The sequence below is a fragment of the Macaca mulatta genome, chromosome 8 (assembly GCF_049350105.2).
Source record: "Macaca mulatta isolate MMU2019108-1 chromosome 8, T2T-MMU8v2.0, whole genome shotgun sequence".
In the NCBI taxonomy this organism is placed as follows: Eukaryota; Metazoa; Chordata; class Mammalia; order Primates; family Cercopithecidae; genus Macaca; species Macaca mulatta.
In genome coordinates this window covers 133,124,602-133,145,548 of record NC_133413.1, presented here as the reverse complement: position 1 = coordinate 133,145,548, position 20,947 = coordinate 133,124,602, and the positions used below count along the sequence as shown (strand labels likewise).

The 20,947-nt window shown below is 42.8% G+C and overlaps 1 protein-coding gene across 3 annotated transcripts in view; it reads left to right on the top strand.

The window, feature by feature from the left end:
* LOC106999927 (uncharacterized) overlaps positions 1–20,518 on the top strand; it is a 33,103-nt gene extending 12,585 nt beyond the window's left edge. Inside the window, exons 3-4 of one of the 3 annotated variants that reach the window (XR_013397415.1) lie at positions 18,679–18,754; positions 19,351–19,483. Coding sequence is in view for 1 of the 3 variants with exons in the window: in XM_077943975.1 (XP_077800101.1) it covers positions 19,351–19,684 (334 nt within the window). In the remaining 2 variants the exon portion in view is untranslated. Of the gene's footprint in view, positions 1–18,678; positions 18,755–19,350 lie in introns of all 3 variants that reach the window. The other 2 variants (XR_001446842.3, XM_077943975.1) reach the window with 2 other exon arrangements.
* Positions 20,519–20,947: the final 429 nt, after the last annotated feature.

Genomic DNA, 20,947 nt, shown 5'->3' with positions numbered 1-20,947 from the left:
TATTAAGTGTCTGTCTGGGCCTGGCACTGTATGACGCTGTGTGACAGGGAAGTTAAATAGACACGAGTGGTCTCTTGGGGCTCGTCCACAATGGTGGCCACAGTTGTTACCTGGTAGGGTTATGCTGTTCCCCAATAGGGCTCTGAGAGCCACAAGACCCTGTCAGATCCTAAGTTCAGAGGGCTGTGTTTTAAAGACTTCAGAAGCAGGCCTCAAGGCCCTCTTCCATGAGAGTGGCAGTGTGACTGGGTGGCCAAGCCCATGGGTTTTAGAGTCCAGCAGCTCTAGGTTTGCACCTGCAATCTTCCACTTAGGAGCCACCTGGGGGCATAACCTAATCTTCTCGGGCCTCAGTTTCTCATCTGTGAAGTGGGATCACAATATCAACCTCGCAGATTGATGTAAGAAACGTGATACCTGCTATTTATTGAGCTGTTGCTACATGGCAGGCACCATGCTAAATGCTCTATAGCGGTTTTCAGATTTAATCCTCACAACCACCTCATAAAACAGATATCATTCTTATCCTCATTGGATAGATGAGGAAATGGAGGCTTAGAGAGGTTAACAATGTCCAAAATGATACAGCTGGCCAATGTAGGAGAGGGGATTTAAATGCCAGCAATTTCCCCAGACTTTCCCCATGCCTGTGCTCAGGTGAGAAGAGGGAAGGAGAGGCATGAGCACGGGGTGGAGGCTCAGATAGCTGTGTCCTCCCTTGGGAAGTAGGGAGATGCCAGGAGTTAAGACTGTATGAGCTAAGGCTCTTGGCTTCCAAACACGCTACATTGTCCTATCGGACTTTACTTCCAAAGCATAAGCTCCAAGATAAAATTTGAGAATTTCAAGATGGTGACTGCAGAGCCTTATAGCCCAAGCATGAGGCATTCTGGGCTTGGACCCCACGTGGCTGCCCTGGTTGAATGTCCAGGAAGTTGACACTCATTCAATGCTTTCTATGGCATGAATTTTTCCAAAGTGAAAAGTAGATGCTCACTTTGTTTTTTGTGACTCTTTATATTGAGTTTCTTAAACTGGGAGTGGACTCATCTGCATGAATGTGCATTTGAAAACACCTGGCACCAGCTCAGCCCATATGATTCAGTGACAGTGAGTGTCCCGGCAGTCTACTTTACACAATGTTCCCTGTCCCTTCAGTGGCTCCGCTGAGGGCACCTGAGCTTGCACTGCCCCACCATGCCCAGTTTGAAGAGTGGTTTACACTTTCCTTGAGAGATAGAACAGTGATGTGGCTAAGGGCTTCCATTCCAAGGAGTCAAAATACTTAGATTTGTTTACCAAGCTCCTGTCTCTACCACTTTCTAGCCATTTGACATTGGGCAAAGTACTTAGCACTTTTATTTATTTATTTATTCATTTATTTTGAGACGAGTCTTGCTCTGTTGCCCAGGCTAGAGTGCAGTGTTGTGATCTCAGCTCATGGAAGCGTCTGCCTCCCAGATTCAAGCGATTCTCCTGCCTCAGCCTCCTGAGTAGCTGGGACTACAGGTGCGCGCCACCAGGTCCAGCTAATTATTATGTTTTTGGTAGAGAGGGGGTTTCACCATGTTGGCCAGGTTGCTCTTGAACTCCTGACCTCAAGTGATCCACCTGCCTCGGCCTCCCAAAGAGCTGGGATTACAGGTATTAGCCCGGCAACTTAGTACTTTTCAACCTTGGTTTTGCTGTCTGTAAAATAGCCACATACAGCAGGTCCTCCAATAACGTCATTCATTCGTTCAACGTTGTTTTGTTATAACATTGATGAGGAAAAAAATCGATTCCTGGCTGGGGCCGCTGTTTGTGTGGAATCTGTATATTTTCCCCATGTCTATGTGGGTTTTCTCTGGGTACCAGGGTTTCCTCCCACATCCTAAAGACGTGACAGGAGGTGAACTGGCGTCTACACGGTCCCAGTGTGAGTGGGTGTGGGTGTGGGTGTGACTGTACCCTGTGAGGAAATGGTGCCCTGTCCAGGCCTGGTTCCCGTCTTGTGCCCTCAACTGCCTACTGGCGATCCTCAACTGGAATAATTGGTCAAACAATTATCTTACTTGTTTTTATTAAGCTTCTTAAGTATATCTAGAGCTCACATTTTGTTGTTGTTGTTGAGACAGGGTCTCTTTATTGTCCAGGCTGAAGTGCAGTGGCACAATCATATCTCACTACAGTCTTGACCTCCCAGGTTCAAGTGGTCCTCCCATCTCAGCTTCCTGGGTAGCTGAGACTCTAGGTGTGCACCACCATGTCCAGCTAATTTTTTTTTTGTGTGTGTATATATATATATATATATATATTTTTTTTTTTTGTAGGGGTGGGGTTTTGCTATGTTGCCCAGGTTGTTCTTAAGCTCCTGGGCTCAAGCAATTTGCCAGCCTCAGCCTCCCAAAGTGCTGGGATTGTAGGTGTAAGCCACTGCTCCTGGCCGTATTGCTCACATTTATTACAATGTTTTATATTACAAGTGTTTTAGGTCTTTATTTATGAGTTTGGTGAGATTTCTGTGTCCAGAAATATGCCATAGGAACATAACTCTTGTTTATGTCAATCAGCCTACGATGAAATTGGTTTCCTTATATGCTGTTTTGCTGTTTTGCTTAAAGTCACAGTTTCCAAGAACCTGTTGACAATGTTGAGGAGTTACTCTAGTAGAGAACAAAGGGAATCAATGTTGAGGGGTTACTGTTGTAGAGAACAAGGGAATCAAACTATCCATATAGTTCCTTTCTACTGTGACTGAGGCTTGTAAGTCATAATGGCATGGGAAGCACCCAGGCGAGTGCCTGTATATTGACCATTCAGTAGAGGTTGGCTATCATCATTATTCCTGAGTTTAAAAACAGCAGCAGAGTTCAAGAATTGTGTGTGTGGAGGCAATTCATTATCAAATTGGAATAGTGCCAAGTATATATCAAATGAATGAATTCTGAGAATATTTCTCAGTAGTTGATCATCTAATAATAATGTTTGAGATGTCCATCATTTTATAGTTCACAGAACACTTTGTTACACATAATTCCAGCTGAGACTCCACAATAGCCCTGCAAAGTATGGAATGCAAGAAATTGATTTTCCTGTTTTACAGGTGGGTAACTGGAGGCGCACAGATTAACAGCTGCTCACTTCTGCAACAGTCATTTAATGAGCACTAACTATGTGCGAGACTCTATGTTAGCTTCCAGGATAAAAATGAATTAAGATTTTTTTTTTCTACCTTTTGGAAGAAATTGCTGTGGGTCAGGGTAGCTGGAACGGACTTAAAAGAGGATGCTGAACTTCAGGTAATGTATCCATCAGGATAGATTAAATGATGGTGCAGAAAAACAACAATAACAACAAACTTTGGTGGCTTAAAAAACAAAGATTTATTTCTCATTCATGCTATTAGCCCATGATTGGTGTACTGGTGGCTCTGTCCCACTGTATTAGTCCATTTTCACACTGCTGATAAAGACATACTCGAGACTGAGAAGGAAAAAGAGGTTTAATTGGACTTACAATTCCACATGGCTGGGGTGGCCTCAGAATCATGTTGGGAGACAAAAGACTCTTCTAACATGGCGGCAGCAAGAGAAAATGAGGAAGAAGCAAAAGCGGAAACCCCTGATAAACCTATCAGATCTTTTGAAATTTACTATCACAAGAATAGCAGTCTCTTGGCTAAAACATAACAAGAGTCACCTATGCTCCAGTTCCCAACAAGTTCCTCATCTCCATCTGAGACCACCTCAGCCTGGACCTTATTGTTCATATTACTATCAGCATTTTTGTCAAAGCCATTCAATAAGTCTCTAGGAGGTTCAAAACTTTCCTGCATTTTCCTATTTCTTGTGAGCCCTCCAAACTGTTCCGACCTGTGCCTCTTACCCAGTTCCAAAGTCGCTTCCACATTTTTGGGTATCTTTTCAGCAGTGTCCCACTCTACTGGTACTAATTTACTGTATTAGTCCACTTTCATGCTGCTGATAAAGACATACTCTGAGTATGGTCTAAGAAGGAAACTGAGAAGGAAAAAGAGGTTTAATTGGACTTACCCTTCCACATGGCTGGGGTGGCCTCAGAATCATGTTGGGAGACAAAACACTCTTCTAACATGGCGGCAGCAAGAGAAAACGAGGAAGAAGCAAAAGCGGAAATTTACTATCATTAGAATAGCAGTCTCTTGGCTAAAACATAACAAGAATCACTTGTTCCAGTTCCCAAGAAGTTCCTCATCTCTATCTGAGACCACCTCAACTTGGACGTTATTGTTCATATTATTATCAGCATTTTTGTCAAAGCTATTCAACAAGTCTCTAGGAGGTTCGAAGCTTTCCCACATTTTCCTATTTCTTTTGAGCCCTCCAAACTGTTCCAACCTCTGCCTCTTACCTAGTTCCAAAGTCGCTTCCACATTTTCGGGTATCTTTTCGACAGCGCCCCACTCTACTGGTACTAATTTACTGTATTAGTCCACTTTCACGCTGCTGATAAAGACATATCCAAGACTGGGAAGGAAAACGAGGTTTAATTGGACTTACTGTTCCACATGGCTGGGGAGGCCTCAGAATCATGGTGGGAGGCAAAAGGCACTGCTTACATGGCAGTGGCAAGGGAAAATGAGGAAGAAGCAAAAGCGGAAACTCCTGATAAACCCATCAGATCTCATGAAACTTATTCACTATCAGCAGGGGAAAAACTGGCCTCCATGATTCAATTACCTCTTCCTGGGTCCCTCCCACAGCACGTGGGAGTTCTGGGAAATACAATTCAAGTTGAGATTTGGGTGGGGACACAGTCAAACCATATCACTCAATTCATTATCACTATAAACCAAACTGATGGGGCAGCTGCCGATGGGAGCATTGTTGGTGACAGAAGAGATCTGAGATTGGCAGGGCCTCATGCCAGCAACCGAATTCTCCACTCATGTGTCAGACTCTTCCTAGGCCTTAGCTGACCATAGGGAGAAAAGCAGGAAGTAAAATTCTGCTATGTGCTTAGAAGGCAGAGAGCTGGAACTATTGAATGAAATAATGACTGCTCTAGCCAGGTAGGCTCTAAAGCATGGGTAGGAAACAGGTGAATATTTGTGGGATGGGATTGAGGTGGGGAGAGTGGAAGAGGGGAAGAGATAATATGGAGCCTTAAAGGAGTGGAGGAGGTGGGAAGTGATGGAAGAGAATGATGGAAGGAGGCAGAAATCTGCAAGAAAAGGGGATGGGATATTGAGTGTGTCAGTCTGGCTGGAAGAGTTTGATTCAACAATTTAACAAATACAGGCTTAGCTCCTGTTGTGCATTAAGTGGTGGAGATGCAAAGAAGGACAAATGATGGCACTTGCTTTGGAAGAGCTTATAGCCTCATAGGAGAGCTAGATTTTGCACAGAGAATGAAGGAAATCAAAGTAACCAAATATAAGAAAGATCAGTGCTTATGTTTGCTAGGTACTCTTCCAACACTTGTATTTTCATTCATTTAATCATCATTGTAGTTCTATGATGTAGGTGCTATTAGTATCCCCATTTTACAGATGACAACACAGGCATGGAAGGGCTGGTAAATAGCAGAAGTAGGCTTCAAATCCAGGCACTCTGAGTCCAGGGTCTGTGCCCATCTTAATCCTAAAACTTTACTGCTTTCTGCTTGATAACTTGTGAGTTGGGGCTGTGTTGTAGTCTTGGATGGCAAGGAGTTCTGCCCTGAGATCCAGAATGATAGATTGGTATTGGCTGCCTGGAGCTCCACAGTGGGATGGTTTCCAAGACCAAGCTGGGGCTCAGGGAGAGAAGAAAGATGTGATTAATTAGTAATGCCTGCCATGGCCAAGATAGATGGTACTGTCAGCACAATGTATTTGGTAACCCTGGTCTATGCAATGCCTAGGGAAAAATGGATTTAATCAATTTATTAACAAACAAAGAAAGTAAAAACCAAACAACTAATTCATTGACTGTTTTCCTCACGTTTCAATCTGTTCTTACTTTTAGGCTCCATCACTTTTATGGCAGCATACGCACTTCTTGTTCAAAGAGTTTGCTTTCATTTCTGGAGATTAATGTTTAATATATCATAACTGTAGTCCCTCAGGCAAACATACACCTTAATTGTCAAAACAATGAAAATATCAGTCATAGCAAATGTTCAATCCATTGCACTCTTGTTGTGGTCATCAGCTGGGTGTTTAGAGAGAAGTCGGGGTATGTCACGGCAATATGAATAATAAAAAAGGGAATCTAATTGCTGTAGCCAATTACTGTACAAGGAAGAATTCATCAGCTGACTCAGGGAATTCAGTCACAAGAGAATCCAGCTGTAGCATGCATCATTAGTGGAATTTCCTGCCTGAAAATGGTGAGAGGCTTTCCTCTGCAGAGAAAGTTCTAGAAACACTGTTTTTTTGTTTTGTTTTTCCCTCCCCCAACCTCTTTTCTTGGCTTTTCTTCTCCCAAATCCTACTCCTTTCTATGCCCAGACTTTTGTTTCTTTCATGGTTTTCCCAGACATTGCTGGGAATGGATTCTACATTCAGTTACATGGAGGTATAGATTCTAACTAGCAGTTTAGCATTTGGATAATGAGTAGGTTTCCTCTCCTTGGCCAGATGTGGTCAATTGCTGTGGCTACTGAAATCCTGAGTTGAGAAGGTTTAGTTTAGAAGATGAACTTCACCTAAAAGAGTATTGTGATTGATTAGTGATGTCTGTTCTGGGTATGAGGGAGGTACAATTATTTGTGTAGGCTTCTATTGGCTCTGCCAAGGTGGAAAGCCAACACTGTTATTATAGCTGTGATTTTAATGAATGAACTTGGGATTTGGTCCCCGGAGATGCCAGTTGAAGTTCCACCTCTTCTCTTTCTATGTGAATCTTGGATGTTCTTGGATGTGTCACTTATTTTTTCTCAGTCTTAGTAAAACTTGAATTAAAATAATCCTCCTTATGGAGTGGTTATAAATATTGTAAGACTGATGCAGCTTCATTTATTCAATCATTCATCCAGAAAATATTTACTGAGCACCTACTATGTGCCAGGCAAGGTGTGACCTGCTGGGAGTACAGTGAGGGATAATATGGATGTGGTCTCACCCTCATAGAATGCACATCTAGTGGGGGAATGTGTTAGTTTTCTATTGCTGCATCACAAATGACCACAAACTTAGAGGCTTAAAACAACACACACTACTGTCTCACACTTTCTGTGAGGCAGGAGTCTGGGTCTGGCTTAGCTGGCTTCTCTGCTCAGGATCTTATAGGGTTGTAGTCAGGGTGTCACTGAGCTGAGTTCTCAACTAGAAACTTGCCTGGGGAAAAAGTCTGCTTCCATGTTCATTTAGGCTGTTAGCAGATTGACTTTCTTACCATAGTTATGTCTGCAGGTCCCAGCTTCTGGATATCTGTTGGCTGGATTCCGCCCTCAGGTCCTGGAGACCACCCAAGGAAACAAAGAGGCCTCCTGCAGTTCCTTGCCACATGGCCTTCTCCAACCTGACCACTTACCTCAATCAGCCAGCAAGGAGGGTCTCTTGCTCCAGTCTCCTGAAATGGAGTCTAACATATAATACTGGGGGTGACATTCCATTACCTTATTGGTTAGAATCAAGACACAGGTCCTGTCCATCCTCTGGGGGAAGGAAATATATCAAGGCATGAAGAATAGGGGGCAAAAATTACTGGGGGTTACCTTAGAGTCTCTCCACTGCACAAGTAGACACATAAGCAAGAATAACAATAGTGTGTTAATTGCTATGGCAGGGGAGCTCCAGGGTGTAAGAAAGTGCATACTGGGGCATGTGAACAGTCTCAGGGCTGTCAGGGAGGACTTCCTGGAGGAAGTGACTTTTAACTGACACCCAAAGGTTGAGTATGATTAGCTATATCATAATGTACTACCCATATATTAGATTTTTTTGTTATTTTATATCACCTAGAATGGAAACAATTTATTAGATAAGGTCTTTCCAGCCCAGAATACAGTAGAACTCATTCGATACTTGCTCTGAAGACTCTTCTGTTAATGCAGTCCCAAAGAAAATCAGCTCCTGTTCTCAGCTTTGGGGGTGACATGGAGATAAGTACTAGGACTGGAAGGGTGATAGTAGGTTAAGAATGGAATTCTGGGGATGTCTCTGTCCAGCCAGCATCAATTCCCACTGATGTTCCCATGTAAGGGACAGAGACCAATGGTGGCTGTAGGACCTTATGCAAGAGAAACCACCATCTGCTCCAGATTGGGCTGATGGGTGATGAATCTACGGCCCAGCCAAAGCTTTTCCCATGGCACATGCATCTGTTTAGAAATAACGAGAGCAATCATAATTGTCACCAAAAGTCGTGTTCCAATATATTAAGGAATTTTAATAGGAATTACTTGCCATTAGTAGGAATAGTGCATCCTGTTTTTGAACACTTGCTGTGTGACAGGCAATGGCTAAACCTGATGTGCTTGAGTTGGATAATCTTTCTCAAAACAGAGCTTTCTCCATATCTTCCAATAGCACCAAATGAAATGCCAATGAAAAGGCTGTCTTCCTTTTTTCTTGCTATTAAAATTCTCCTCATCCTGAATGCTCCATCTCCAGTCTCACCTCTGCCAAGAAACCTGTCATGACCACTGCAATACATATCATCAGTATCATCAAGTTCATCACCAAATTAACTTCTGTCTTCCACCACTTGCTAATGAGGATGACTGCATTTTGATGATCCCTCCCATCTGTTCCTTCCTATCTGTGCTTCCATTTTATGATCTCTATCCCAACTAGTTGACAACATGAAGCCTGGTCTCTCTGTCAGCAGCCACCCCCTCCCACTGCTCAGCCCTGGGCAGTGCAGACAGGTTGGAATTCCTAAAGTTCAGCCCTGATTGTGCCACTTTACAGCTCAGAAACTTCCAGTACCAAATCTTTAATCCACCAATTTCACTTCTCCCAAAGTACCCTCCAGACCTTCTTGCTCTTGTGTGAAATGATGATTGGAGGACTTGTTGAGTGCTGTGTTGCTTACAATAGCAAAAAATCTGAAGCAGCCTGCATATCCATCAATGGGGTCTTGATGGACAGTAAGTTATGGTGGATCTATAACTGTGGTTTTCAAGCCTGGCTGCACATTCAGGTCCCCTGGGTGTGGTACATTATGATTATAAATTTTCCTCCTATTCAGAGGTGGAGTCTAATTTCCCTTCCCTTGAATCTGGGATTGTGTAGGGATTTGCTTGACTAACAGAATGTGGTTGAAGAGATGGTCTAGTACCTCCAAGGCTAAGGCATAAGAAGCTTTGTAGCTTCTGCACTGGCCTCTTGAAACTTTAGCTCTGGGTTGAGTCAGCTGCTATGTAATAAATTCAACTACTCTGAGACCACCATGCTATGAGGAAGCCCAAGTTACCTGCTCAGAGAGAGAGAGACATACACAAACACACACACACACACATACACACACACACACACACACACACAGAGAGAAAGAGAGAGAGAGAGAGAGAGAGAGAGAGAAAGAGAGACCCATATATCCCCAGCTGTTACAGCCCACATAGCCCAGTGGTCCAGGCAGCAGACAAGTGAGTAAGGAAGCTGTATTTGTCTGTTTACATGCTGCTGATAAAGACATACACAAAATGAGGAAGAAGCAAAAGCAGAAACCCCTGATAAACCCATCAGATCTTGTGAGACTTATTGACTATCACTAGAATAGCATGGGAAAGACTGGCCCCTATGATTCAATTACCTCCCCTTGGTTCCCTTCCACAACACCTGGGAATTCTGGGAGATACAATCCAAGTTGAGATTTGGATGGGGACACAGCCAAACCATATTATTCTGCTGTGGCCCCTCCAAATCTCATGTCCTCACATTTCAAAACCAATCATGTCTTCCCAACAGCCCCCCAGAGTCTTAATTCATTTGAGCATTAACCCAAAAGTCCACAGTCCAAAATCTCATCTGAGACAAGGCAAGTCCCTTCTGCCTATGAGCCTGTAATATCAAAATCAAGCTAGTTACTTCCTAGATACAATGGGGATACAGATATTGGGTAAATACAGCCATTCCAAATGGGAGAAATTGGCCACAACAAAGGGGTTACAGGGCCCATGCAAGTCTGAAATCCAGTGGGGCAGTCAAATTTTAAGGCTCCAAAATGATCTCCTTGGACTCCATGTCTCATATCCAGATCACACTGATGCAAGAGGCTGGTTCCCATGGTCTTGGGCAGCTCTGCCTTGTGGCCTTGCAGGGTACAGCCTCCCTCCCAGCTGCTTTTATGGTCTGGCATTTAGTATCTGTGGCTTTTCCAGGCACACAGTGCAAACTGTCAGTGGATCTACCATTCTGGGGTCTGGAGGATAGTGGCCCTCTTCTCACAGCTCCATTAGGCAGTGCGCCAGTAGGGACTCTGTGTGGGGGCTCCGACCCACCATTTTCCTTCTGCACTGCCCTAGCAGAGGCTTTCTGTGAGGGCCCTGCCCCTGCAGCAAACTTTCGCCTGGGCATCCAGGCATTTCCATACATCATCCTCTGAAATCTAGGCAGAGGTTCCCAAACCTCAGTTCTCTACTTCTGTGCATCCACAGTCTCAACACCACGTGGAAGCTGCCAAGGCTAGGGGCTTCCACCCTCTGAAGCCACAGCCTGAGCTCTGCGCTGGCTCCTTTCAGCCATGGCTGGAGCAGCTGGGACACAGGTCCCTAGGCTGCACACAGCACGGAGACCCTGGGCCTGGTCATGAAACCACTTTTTCCTCCTGGGCTTCTGGGCCTGTGATGGGAGGGGCTGCCATGAAGGTCTCTGACATGGCCTGGAGACATTTCCCCATGGTCTTGGGGATTAACATTAGGCTCCTTGCTACTCATGCAAATTTCTGCAGCTGGCTTGAATTTCTTTCCAGAAAAGGGGTTTTTCTTTTCTATCGCATAGTCAGGCTGCAAATTTTCCAAACGTTTATGCTCTGCTTTCCTTATAAAACAGAATGCCTTTAACAGAACCCAAGTCACCTCTTGAATGCTTTGCTACTTAGAAATTTCTTCTGCCTGGCCAGGCACAGTGGCTCATGCCTGTAATCCCAGCACTTTGGGAGGCTGAGACGGGTGGATCACCTGAGGTCGGGAGATTGAGACCAGCCTGACCAACATGGAGAAACCCTGTCTCTACTAAAAATACAAAATTAGCTGGGCTTGGTGATGCATACCTGTAATCCCAGCTACTTGGGAGGCTGAGGCAGGAGAATCACTTGAACTCAGGAGGCAGAGGTTGTGGTGAGCCGATATCATGCCATTGCACTCCAGCCTGGGCAATAAGAGCAAAAGTCCATCTCAAAAAACAAAAACAAAAAAACCCAGAAATTTCTTCCACCAGATACCCTAAATTATCTTTCAAAGTTCCACAAATCTCTAGGGCAGAGGCAAAATGCCATCAGTCTCTTTGCTAAAACATAAAAACATTTTCATGTCCATCTGAGACCACCTCGGCCTGGACCTTATTGTCCATATCGCTATTAGCATTTTGGGCAAAGCCATTCAACAAGTCTCTAGGAGATTCCAAACTTTCCCACATTTTTCTGTCTTCTTCTGAGCCTTCCAAACTGTTCCAACCTTTGCCTGTTACCCAGTTCCAAAGTCGCTTCCACATTTTTGGGTATCTTTTCAGCAACACCCCATTCTACTGGTACCAATTTACTGTAGTAGTCTATTTTCATGCTACTGATAAAGACATACCCAGCACTGGGAAGGGAAAATGGTTTAATTGGACTTATATTTCTGCATGACTGGGGAAGCCTCGAAATCATGTCGGGAGATGAAAGGCACTTCTTACATGGCAGTGGCAAGACAAAATGAGGAAGAAGCAAAAGTAGAAACCCCTGATAAACCCATCAGATCCCATGAGACTTACTAACTATCACTAGAACAGCATGGGAAAGACTGGCCCCCATGATTCAAGTATCTCTTCCTGAGTCCCTCCCACAACATGTAGGAATTCTGGGAGATATAATTCAAGTTGAGATTTGGATGGGGACACAGCCAAACCATATCAGAAGCCTTCTTGGACATTGCACACCCAGCAGACATGATATAGAGAATCACCAAGGACTTCAGCTGCTGTAGAACCAGGGCGCCATATATATAGCTCTAAGTGAGCCATTCCTGCCATCTCAACCACCATAGCTGAGGGCCTCAGTCACTGTGGAGCAGAGACAAGTTATCCCTACTATACCCTGACCAAATTATTGACTCCAAAAATTGCAAGCATAATAAAATGATTACTGTTTTATGCTTCTAAGTTTGGGGATGGTTTGTTACAGAAAAAGAGATAACTGGAACTCCTGGGGATTTTCCAAGATTCTCCCATGTCATTCTAATAAACACTCATGTTGAGAACCAGTGGTCTATAAAATCAAATGCTATGTATCCATAGAGATGAATAAAGAAGGTCTTTTCGTTCCACTGTGGGATGATCTACAAGTTTATATTGTTGAGGCCAAAATAGAAAGTTACGAATAATTTTTTATACTATGCTACCATTTGTGTAAAAAAGTAAAAATATATAGATATGAATAATGTCTGAAATAACACATTAAAGAGTGGTAAGTAACATTTGTTGGCTCCAGAGAGGGAAACTGGATGACTGGGGAAAAGGGGAAAATTTCTACTTAATACATTATGACAGCTTTCAAATGTTAACACATGTGAATGTACCAGTTCAAAAGTAAATAAATTCTGCCTGTTTCTTAACTGGAAAAGTCAGATTCTTTATCCTGATATGGCCCAGTCTTCATTTCCAGGCTTAATATTCATTTCTTTTACTTTATACTAAAAATAGTTGTAATAAGCAGAATAATGGCCCTCAAAGATGGCCACATCCTAATTCTTGGAAACTGTGAGTGTTTCCTTACACAGAAAAAAGGACTTTGCAGATGTGATTAAACTAAGGATCTTGAGATGAGGAGATTGTCCTGAATTTTCTGAGTGGGCCTAGTGAAATCGTAAGTGTCCTTATAAGTAAAAGAGGGAAGTAGAAGAGTCAGAGTCAGAAAAGGAGATTGGGGCCAGGTGCGGTGGCTCAAGCTGGTAATCCCAACACTTTGGGAGGCTGAGGTGTGCAGATCAGTTGAGGTCAGGAGTTCAAGACCAGCCTGCCCAACGTGATGAAACCCTGTCTCTGCTAAAAATACAAAAAAAAAAAAAAAAAAAAAAAAACTGGGCATAGTGGCACATGTCTGTGATCCCAGGCATGGGATCTGGAGGCTGAGGCACAAGAATGTCTACTCTGAAGGCTGAGGCATGAGAATCACTTGAACCCAGAAGGTGGAGGTTGCAGTGAGCTGAGATTATGCTACTGTACTCCAACCTGGGCAGGGGAGCAAGACTCTATCTCAAAAAAGAAAAAAAAAGAAGATTGGAGGATGGGAGTAAAAGTTGGAGTGATGTTATAGCAGACTTAGAATATGGAGGAAGAGGCCATGAGCCAAGAAGTGCAAGTGGCCTCTGAAAGCTGGAAAAGGCAAGGAAACAGATTATCCCCTACAGAAAGAACACCGCCCTTTTGACGTTTAATTTTAGCACAGTGAGACCCATTGCAGATTTCTGACCTCCAGAGCTGTAAGATAATAAATATGTGTTGCTTTAAGCCACTAGGGTGATCATATGTTACAGCAGCAACAGAAACTAAAGCAGTGGTGTTTCTCCAGATGCTGTTTCAACAGGTAGGCCTTTTTGAGGGAATGCTAATAAGAAGAATAAAAAAAGTTATCCAATGTCAAATAAAAAACAAATTATTATTATTTTTAATCAAGTTAAATGAGGCACAATGTACCTATTTTATGTGTAGTTTGATGGATTTTGGCATATGTATATACCCTTGTAACCTACCATCACAATTATCATATAGAATATGGCCATTACCGAGAGTGTTTCCTTGTACCCCTTTGCAATCAATCCTCCTAGTCCCACCTCCAGCCCCAGGCAACCGATGATTTGCTTTTTTGCACTAGGCAAATTACTTTTAATTATAGGACTTTTAAAGATCTTTAATATGTCAAAAGTATTGTGATGCTCCAAGGGAGGGGTTGCATAGCGGGTTGTAACCCCGGGTTTATTTGATCATGGGCCCTTTCATCCTGGAGCATCTTACAAGATGAGGGACTTTAAGAACCCACCTGAGAAATGCTTTCCCGCTCAACTGTCTTGGCTCAGGCAGCTCCCCCTCAGCTTGGAGTGCCCATTTTTATACATCAAAAATTTGCTTATCCTTTAAGGCTTTGTGCAAGGATAAGTTCCTCCATGAAGTAGACCTTTTCTTCGGCTAAGTCTCATACTCTTTGCTTTATATTTCTTGCAGCATGCAAATTGCATAATGGTTAATATTATAACCATATAATGTTATATTTGCTTAGAGATACATAGTCTTACAGTCTTTTCTGAGAACAAAGAATGACTATTTGCTTAATCATTACATGATTGTCAGGAAATGCTCAAGTGTTCAGTAGGGAGTCAAGATACATTACAAGTAACTTTCAAGCTTCCTTGGACTTGGGGCTCTCACTCACTAAGACATTTTGAAGTTGTGTCTCAGCAACCCACAACTATGTGAGTTCATGGGCTGGTGGTGAATGACTCCCTTATCTTCCTATCCCTGCATCCAGCCCAGCACATCCCTGAGTCCTGTGGGTTTTACTTCAGAACTGTCTCTCCTATCCATGGTTTTGTAGTTCCTCTGCCAATGCCCTTGTCCAGGTTCTTACCATGTCTCACCTGCATTATTTCAACAGCCTCTTAAAAGAGTCTCCCTGCCTCCAGTCTCATTCCTCCCCCTACCTGTCTTCCACTCTAATGCCAACATCCTGATCATGGTGCTCTTCTGCTTAACAACCTGAGTGCAACTGCCATTGCTCACAAGATCAAGTCAGAAGGGCTGGGAAAGCAAATGTGCCTTGCCCCATAAGGGACCCTTTGCTTCTCAAGCTTCACCTCCTGTTACTCTGTTCTATGCACTCTCCACTCCATGGCTTCTCACAGGTTTGTGGACACACCATGCGCTTTCAAGGCACCATGCTCTTCTTTCAACCTGGGATGCGATGCTTTCCCCTTCTCCATCTGGAGAATGATTCTGCTGTAGACTGAATGCTTGTGTTTTCCAAAATTCACATGCTGAAATCCTAACCCCCAAAGTGAAAAGGGAGGCGATTAGGTCACAAGGGCAGGGCTCTTATGAATGGGACTAATGTTCTTATAAAAGGAACCTGAGAGCTCCCTCATCCCTTCTGCCATGTGAGGATGCAGTGAGAAGATGGCCATCTAAGAACCAAGAAGTGGGTCCTTACCAGACACTAATTCTGCTGGTGCCTGGATCTTGGACTTTACGGTCTCCAGAATTGTGAGAAATAAATATCTGTTGTTTATAAGCCACTCAGTCGATGGTATTCTGTGATAGCAACCCAAGCTGACCAAGACTCCTAGTCATTGGAAGACCTTTCCAGATATCACACCTGGGAATCCTTCACTTCATGACACTCCAATAGTATCTGTATACATCTCTTTTGAGTGACTCTTATGAAATCATATTATAATGAAAATTCATTGGTTTTGATCCTATCTCCTAAGCTAGAATATGAGTCTTTGCATCCTTGGCACTTAGTGCAGCACTGGCAAAACATTGATGACTAATAATGACAAACACTTAATGAATTCTTATCTGTGCCAGGCATTGCACTAAGTACTTTCATGTCTAAATTTTGCAGGAGAGAAAACAGCCTCAGAGAGGTTAAAGAAACGTCTAAGGACCTCATGCAAATACGTGGTAGAACTAGTTTTTGAGCTCCAGTTTATGAAATTTGTTTTCTTAGTACTAGTTATCAGTATTTCTTGAGTATTAGTAAATACTGATAACTAGTATTTGAAATTCAATTAGTATTCATTGAACAAATGAATGAATGCATGAACAAAATCAGTTGTTTGAACATTTGAAGAGTATATCTTCAAGTAGCTGACTGTGACTGTTCCCTTGGCTCAGAAAAGGGAGAGGAGACTTCTAGGTAGAGGTGACAGAACATGGAAAGCCTGAGGATCTGAGCATGGAGGCTTAGAGAAGTGCATATCAGAGTCAGGCTTTGAGCTAGAATAGGTTTCTAGTGCAGGGACTTGGAAGGTTGCCTTCCAGCTTACAGCGACCCCCTCTCCAGGAAAACTCCAACACAAAGATATTTCTAGTCTGGGGTAGGTTTAAGGAGTCAAGAGGGAGCTCCATGTTCTCTGGGGAAGATCACTCCTCCCAGGCCTCCATCCTCCCCTGCCAGCAGCCGAGATGCCCAGAGCTCTGGATTATTTTCTAGCCTCCATGCTACCTTGAGTGGAAATGAGGAGGGTGTTCTAGAATTCTTTGTGCTCCTGGCAAGAGCCTTGTTTCTCCTTGAACACTCACAGCTTCCCTAGTTCATGCTCCGGGGCTGTCGGGATCCATCTCCCTGTGCCCTTTATTGCTGTTTACCTCAGCTTATACACAAAGCGCTGCTTCCCAGGACTGGTCACCTGGATCACCTTCCCATGCAGTTCTGCACAGCCCCTTCCATGAACTCATTGCTCACTGTTCCCTGTCTCCTCAAACCCTTCCACTGTCACTCTGGGACACATGGTTAGCCGCCAGCAAAATCTCTTCTTTCCTCAACTATCTTTGAATGTTCTCTTCACCTTCTTCCATCATCATCAAAATGATGAGGACATCATTTTCCCTGTAGCCCTGACCTACTATCCTGATTGGCTAATAGGCCTAGACATGCTCTCTCGTGACCCCTCTTCTCAATAAAAGTGAAGTTTTAAATCATTCCCGTAGTAATTGTCTGCTGACCTCACTCTTCTGACACCTTGAAGACTTTAGCTCCGGCACCACCGGCACTCTTTCCAAAATTGTTCTTGTTCCAATTTTTGATGATTTCCATATCTGTATAGATAATCCAGGGCCCTCTGATGACCTCGCCCACCACCTTACCTCAGCAAAGAATCTCCATAGTCAAACCCTAGAACAGCACTGCCCGGTAGAACCTTCTGTGACAATGGAAATGGTCTTTACTTCCACTGTCCAATAGAGTAGCCACTAGCCACATGCAACCATTGAATACCCTAAATGTGGCTAGTTCAGTTGAGAACTGGAGTTTTAACGTTCTTTAATTTTAATAAAATTTAAATAGCCTCAGGTGGCTCGTGGCTGCCATAATGAATGGTGCAGCCTGGATCATGGAATGACCGCTAATTCTATCACCTTTACAATCCCAGTTTCAAGAATCCCATTCTCTGTCATCTTCTAACTTTCCAGTTTAATTCTTCCAGTTCCCTGACCTTGATGTTTGCTTGACTTTACTGGGACCTGCCAGCCAATGATCCTGTTATATACTCATTGTCCCTTATTTTGTTTGAGCCCTCATGTCTTTTTAAAATCTAGCCTTAATTCCACGATTCTTCATTATAAATGACTCCCTTGCATGCAGCCTCAACACATTTCCCAGCATCTCACTTCATTGTGGGTGCCTGGCCAAACCTCAACCCTTGTTAAATCCAACTTTTCTCTCTCTTCCCATCTCCAGACTTGAAAGTGAACATGGCTGGAGAAAAACAAGGGGATGCTGACATATCACAAAGGTGGACTCAAGGCTGCCCAACAAGCACACATTTCCAAAGTTGTTCCCCCTTCTAGACAGCTATTTCAAACCTTATCTTCTCTTCTCGTACTTTTCATAACCTTCCTCTCATCTCCCTCAATGGATAAACTGGATTCCTCTTTCAGGGAAAAATCTCAAACAATAGAGGAGACTTCCAGGTGCTCCCACCACTTTATCCATCAGCTTACTCACATTTAAACACGTAGGCTTTGCTTTCTCTCACATGGTAATGGGCAAACTTTCCATGCTCCTCTTCTGGGCTGGCCTCTCCTCTTGCGTGCCATATCTTATCCTTTTCCAAATGTCAAGAACATCACTGGCAATTCTGTCTTCTCCTTCAAGCAATCCTTAATGGATCCTTCTCAGCATATAGACATGCTATAATTTCTCCTCCTCAGGGCTTTGTATTTGCTGTTCCCTTTACCTGTCATGCTGTTCCAGGAAATAGCCACGTAGCTTGTCTCTTCACTTCCTTTGAGTCTCTGTATCAATATCACCCTCCTGACTATACTATTTAAAACTGCAAAATTTCCCTCCTCCCTATCCCATTTCATTTTTCTTCATAGGAGCTTCCAACGTCTGACAATCTATATACTCCGTTTTATTTATTCATCTGATCCTCAAAGGGAGGGGTCTTTCATTTTCGTTCTTGTCGCTGTACCCCCAGCACTTAGAATACTGTCTGGCACATGATAGGCCCTCAATGAATGTTTGTTGAAAGAACCATTCAGTGATTTCCCTTTTCTGATATTCCTAATGGTATACTGTAATGGTGTGATTTTTCCAAAGGAACAGCTATTCCAAATGACATTACTACCCACTGCTCTTATTCAGAAGTTCTTAGTGCAATGCTCCTCACACTTCAATGTGCATTTGAATCACCTAGGGATTTTGTTATAGGCAGATGATGATTTAGCAGGGCTGGGGTGGGGACTGAGATTCTGCATTTCTGACAGGCTCCCAGGTGATTCAGATGCTGTTGATTCAGAATGTATTTTGAATAGCAAGTCTGCTTTGGTTATCTTAATTCGTCTTCTCCTTTTCTTTTTTTTTTTAATAGAGTGAGAATAAATATTTACATACAACATTTACATATTTACCATGTAAACATGACCCTGAGTTCAAGTAATCGTATGGTAAGTGCTTCTATAGCTGCAGGTTACAACATTTGCATGGAGAGCCTCATCCATCACTGGATGTGCCATGGAGGAACTGTTGTCTATTTAGGCTGTTAAATGATGACTGTCCATTTGTTCTGGGCAGAATTAGGTTTTCTGTGCATGTGTGTAAGAATATGATTATTGATGCTAATAAGTTTCCTAGCAATTGCCTGATGCAATTAGCCATGTTTTGGCATGAAATCAATGCAAAGGCAAGTTTTGCCTTTCTATTCAGACTATTGTTATATCACTCAGCTTTTGTCTAGAGAACAGTGTGGAGTGTTTCCTATGATCATCACTGTCATCAATTTGTTTAAAAATCATAGTCAGGGCCTCCCTGTAGAGTTTGTTTGGTTTGTGTGTGCCACAAAGAAGTCCAGTTGGGACGACAAATTAAGACCCCAAACTAGCGAGCATCCTTTTGCCAAGACAAGTGCTCTGGTTGGGGTTGAATTGCCTTTTTCATCTAGCAAACTGAATAAAAATGCCTGATGTTCAATGGCCTTGATCATAAAGCTAGAAAGGGCTACAAAGGAAAATAGAGAGCTCTGAACACAATATTTTCATTTTAGGGATGTTAAAGCACTGAGGGCCACAGCACTTGTTCTCATCAACATCATCATCAGCATCAGCATCATTGTCACCATAACCAGCATCATTGGCATCAGCATAATCAGCATCACTACCCTCATCATCATCAGTAGCATCAATATCACCATCATCAGCATCACCATTATCATCATCAGCAGCATCGATATCACCATCAGCAGCAGCATCAGCATCATCAGCAGCATCAGCACCATCAGCATCATCAGCACCATCAGCAGCATCAGCAACATCAGCATCATCGTCATCAGCATCATCAGCAGCATCACCACCATTATCAGCAGCAGCATCACCATCTAACATTTTTTGAGGGCTTCAGATGCACAAGGCACTGGGCTGATCGCTTTACATGCATTGTCTCATTTGTTCCCAACAATGATAGCCTTCAAAGTTAAGTATCATTATTGTTAATATCCTCATTTACAGATATGTAAACTGAAACTTAGAGAGATTAAGCAACTTGCTTAGGGCCACAGAGCTATGTGAAGTGCAATTTTCAAAAATGTAAATCACAATTCTCAGGAAAATATAAAATGATACCATGTCAAAGATTTTATTTAACTCAATAATTAATGAGAGAACCAATAAGAAGTTAAAACTTATTCAAAGAGCATTAGCGAATTTAGATATATGCAGGCAATTCAACAACAGAAAATAAGGCAAGTATGATAGGTTAAATTATGTTCCCTCTGAAAAAAATATCTATCCTGATCCCTGGAATTTGTGAATATGCTACTTATGTTACTTTACAAGTAGAAAGGATTTTACAGACGTGATTAAATTATGGGTTTTTAATCACATCTGTAATGGGGAGATTATTCAGGATTATCTGGGTAGGTCCAATGTAATCATATGCATTCTTATAAGAGGGAGACAGGAGTGTCAACTGAGATGGAAGATATAAGAACAAAAGCAGAGGTTGGAGTGATGTGCTTTGAAGACGGAGGAAGAGGCCATAAGCCAAGGAATGTAGGTTATCCCTAGAAATTGGAAAAGACAAGAAAACAAATCCTTTTCTAGAGCCTCCAGAAGAAATGGGCTCTGCTTACACCTTGATTTTAGCCCAGTGAAACTGATTTTGAACTTCTGACATCTAGTACTGTAAGATAATAAATTCTCATTATTTTTACACCCTAAGATGTGTTACATTGTTATATCAGCAGTAGAAATTTAATACCTAAAGATTACTGGGTGAGATAGAAAGCTAGTTAATGTCCAACAGGGCTATCAACTGTAACCCTTGGAGCTAATTCTTCCACCAGAGTTAAATTATTTGCATCTTCGTGGGACCAAAATTTACAAATAAACCTCTGCCCTTATGGAGATGAAATTTCACTAGTCAGTAGAAAGCCCAGCTCTGCACTGGCAAATCACTCAATAATCTCTTCTGCATGTTCCCAAGTTTAGAGTACTCTTTTGGACAGTTAGCAGGTTGAAGCGCTGAGATTTGAACCAGGCTCTTCTAAGTCCAGAATCTGTGCTCTTAATCACCAACGAACATATTTTTTTAATTAGCATTATTTCATAGACTAGCAGGACAATCAGTGGCAAAGAAAATTGTCC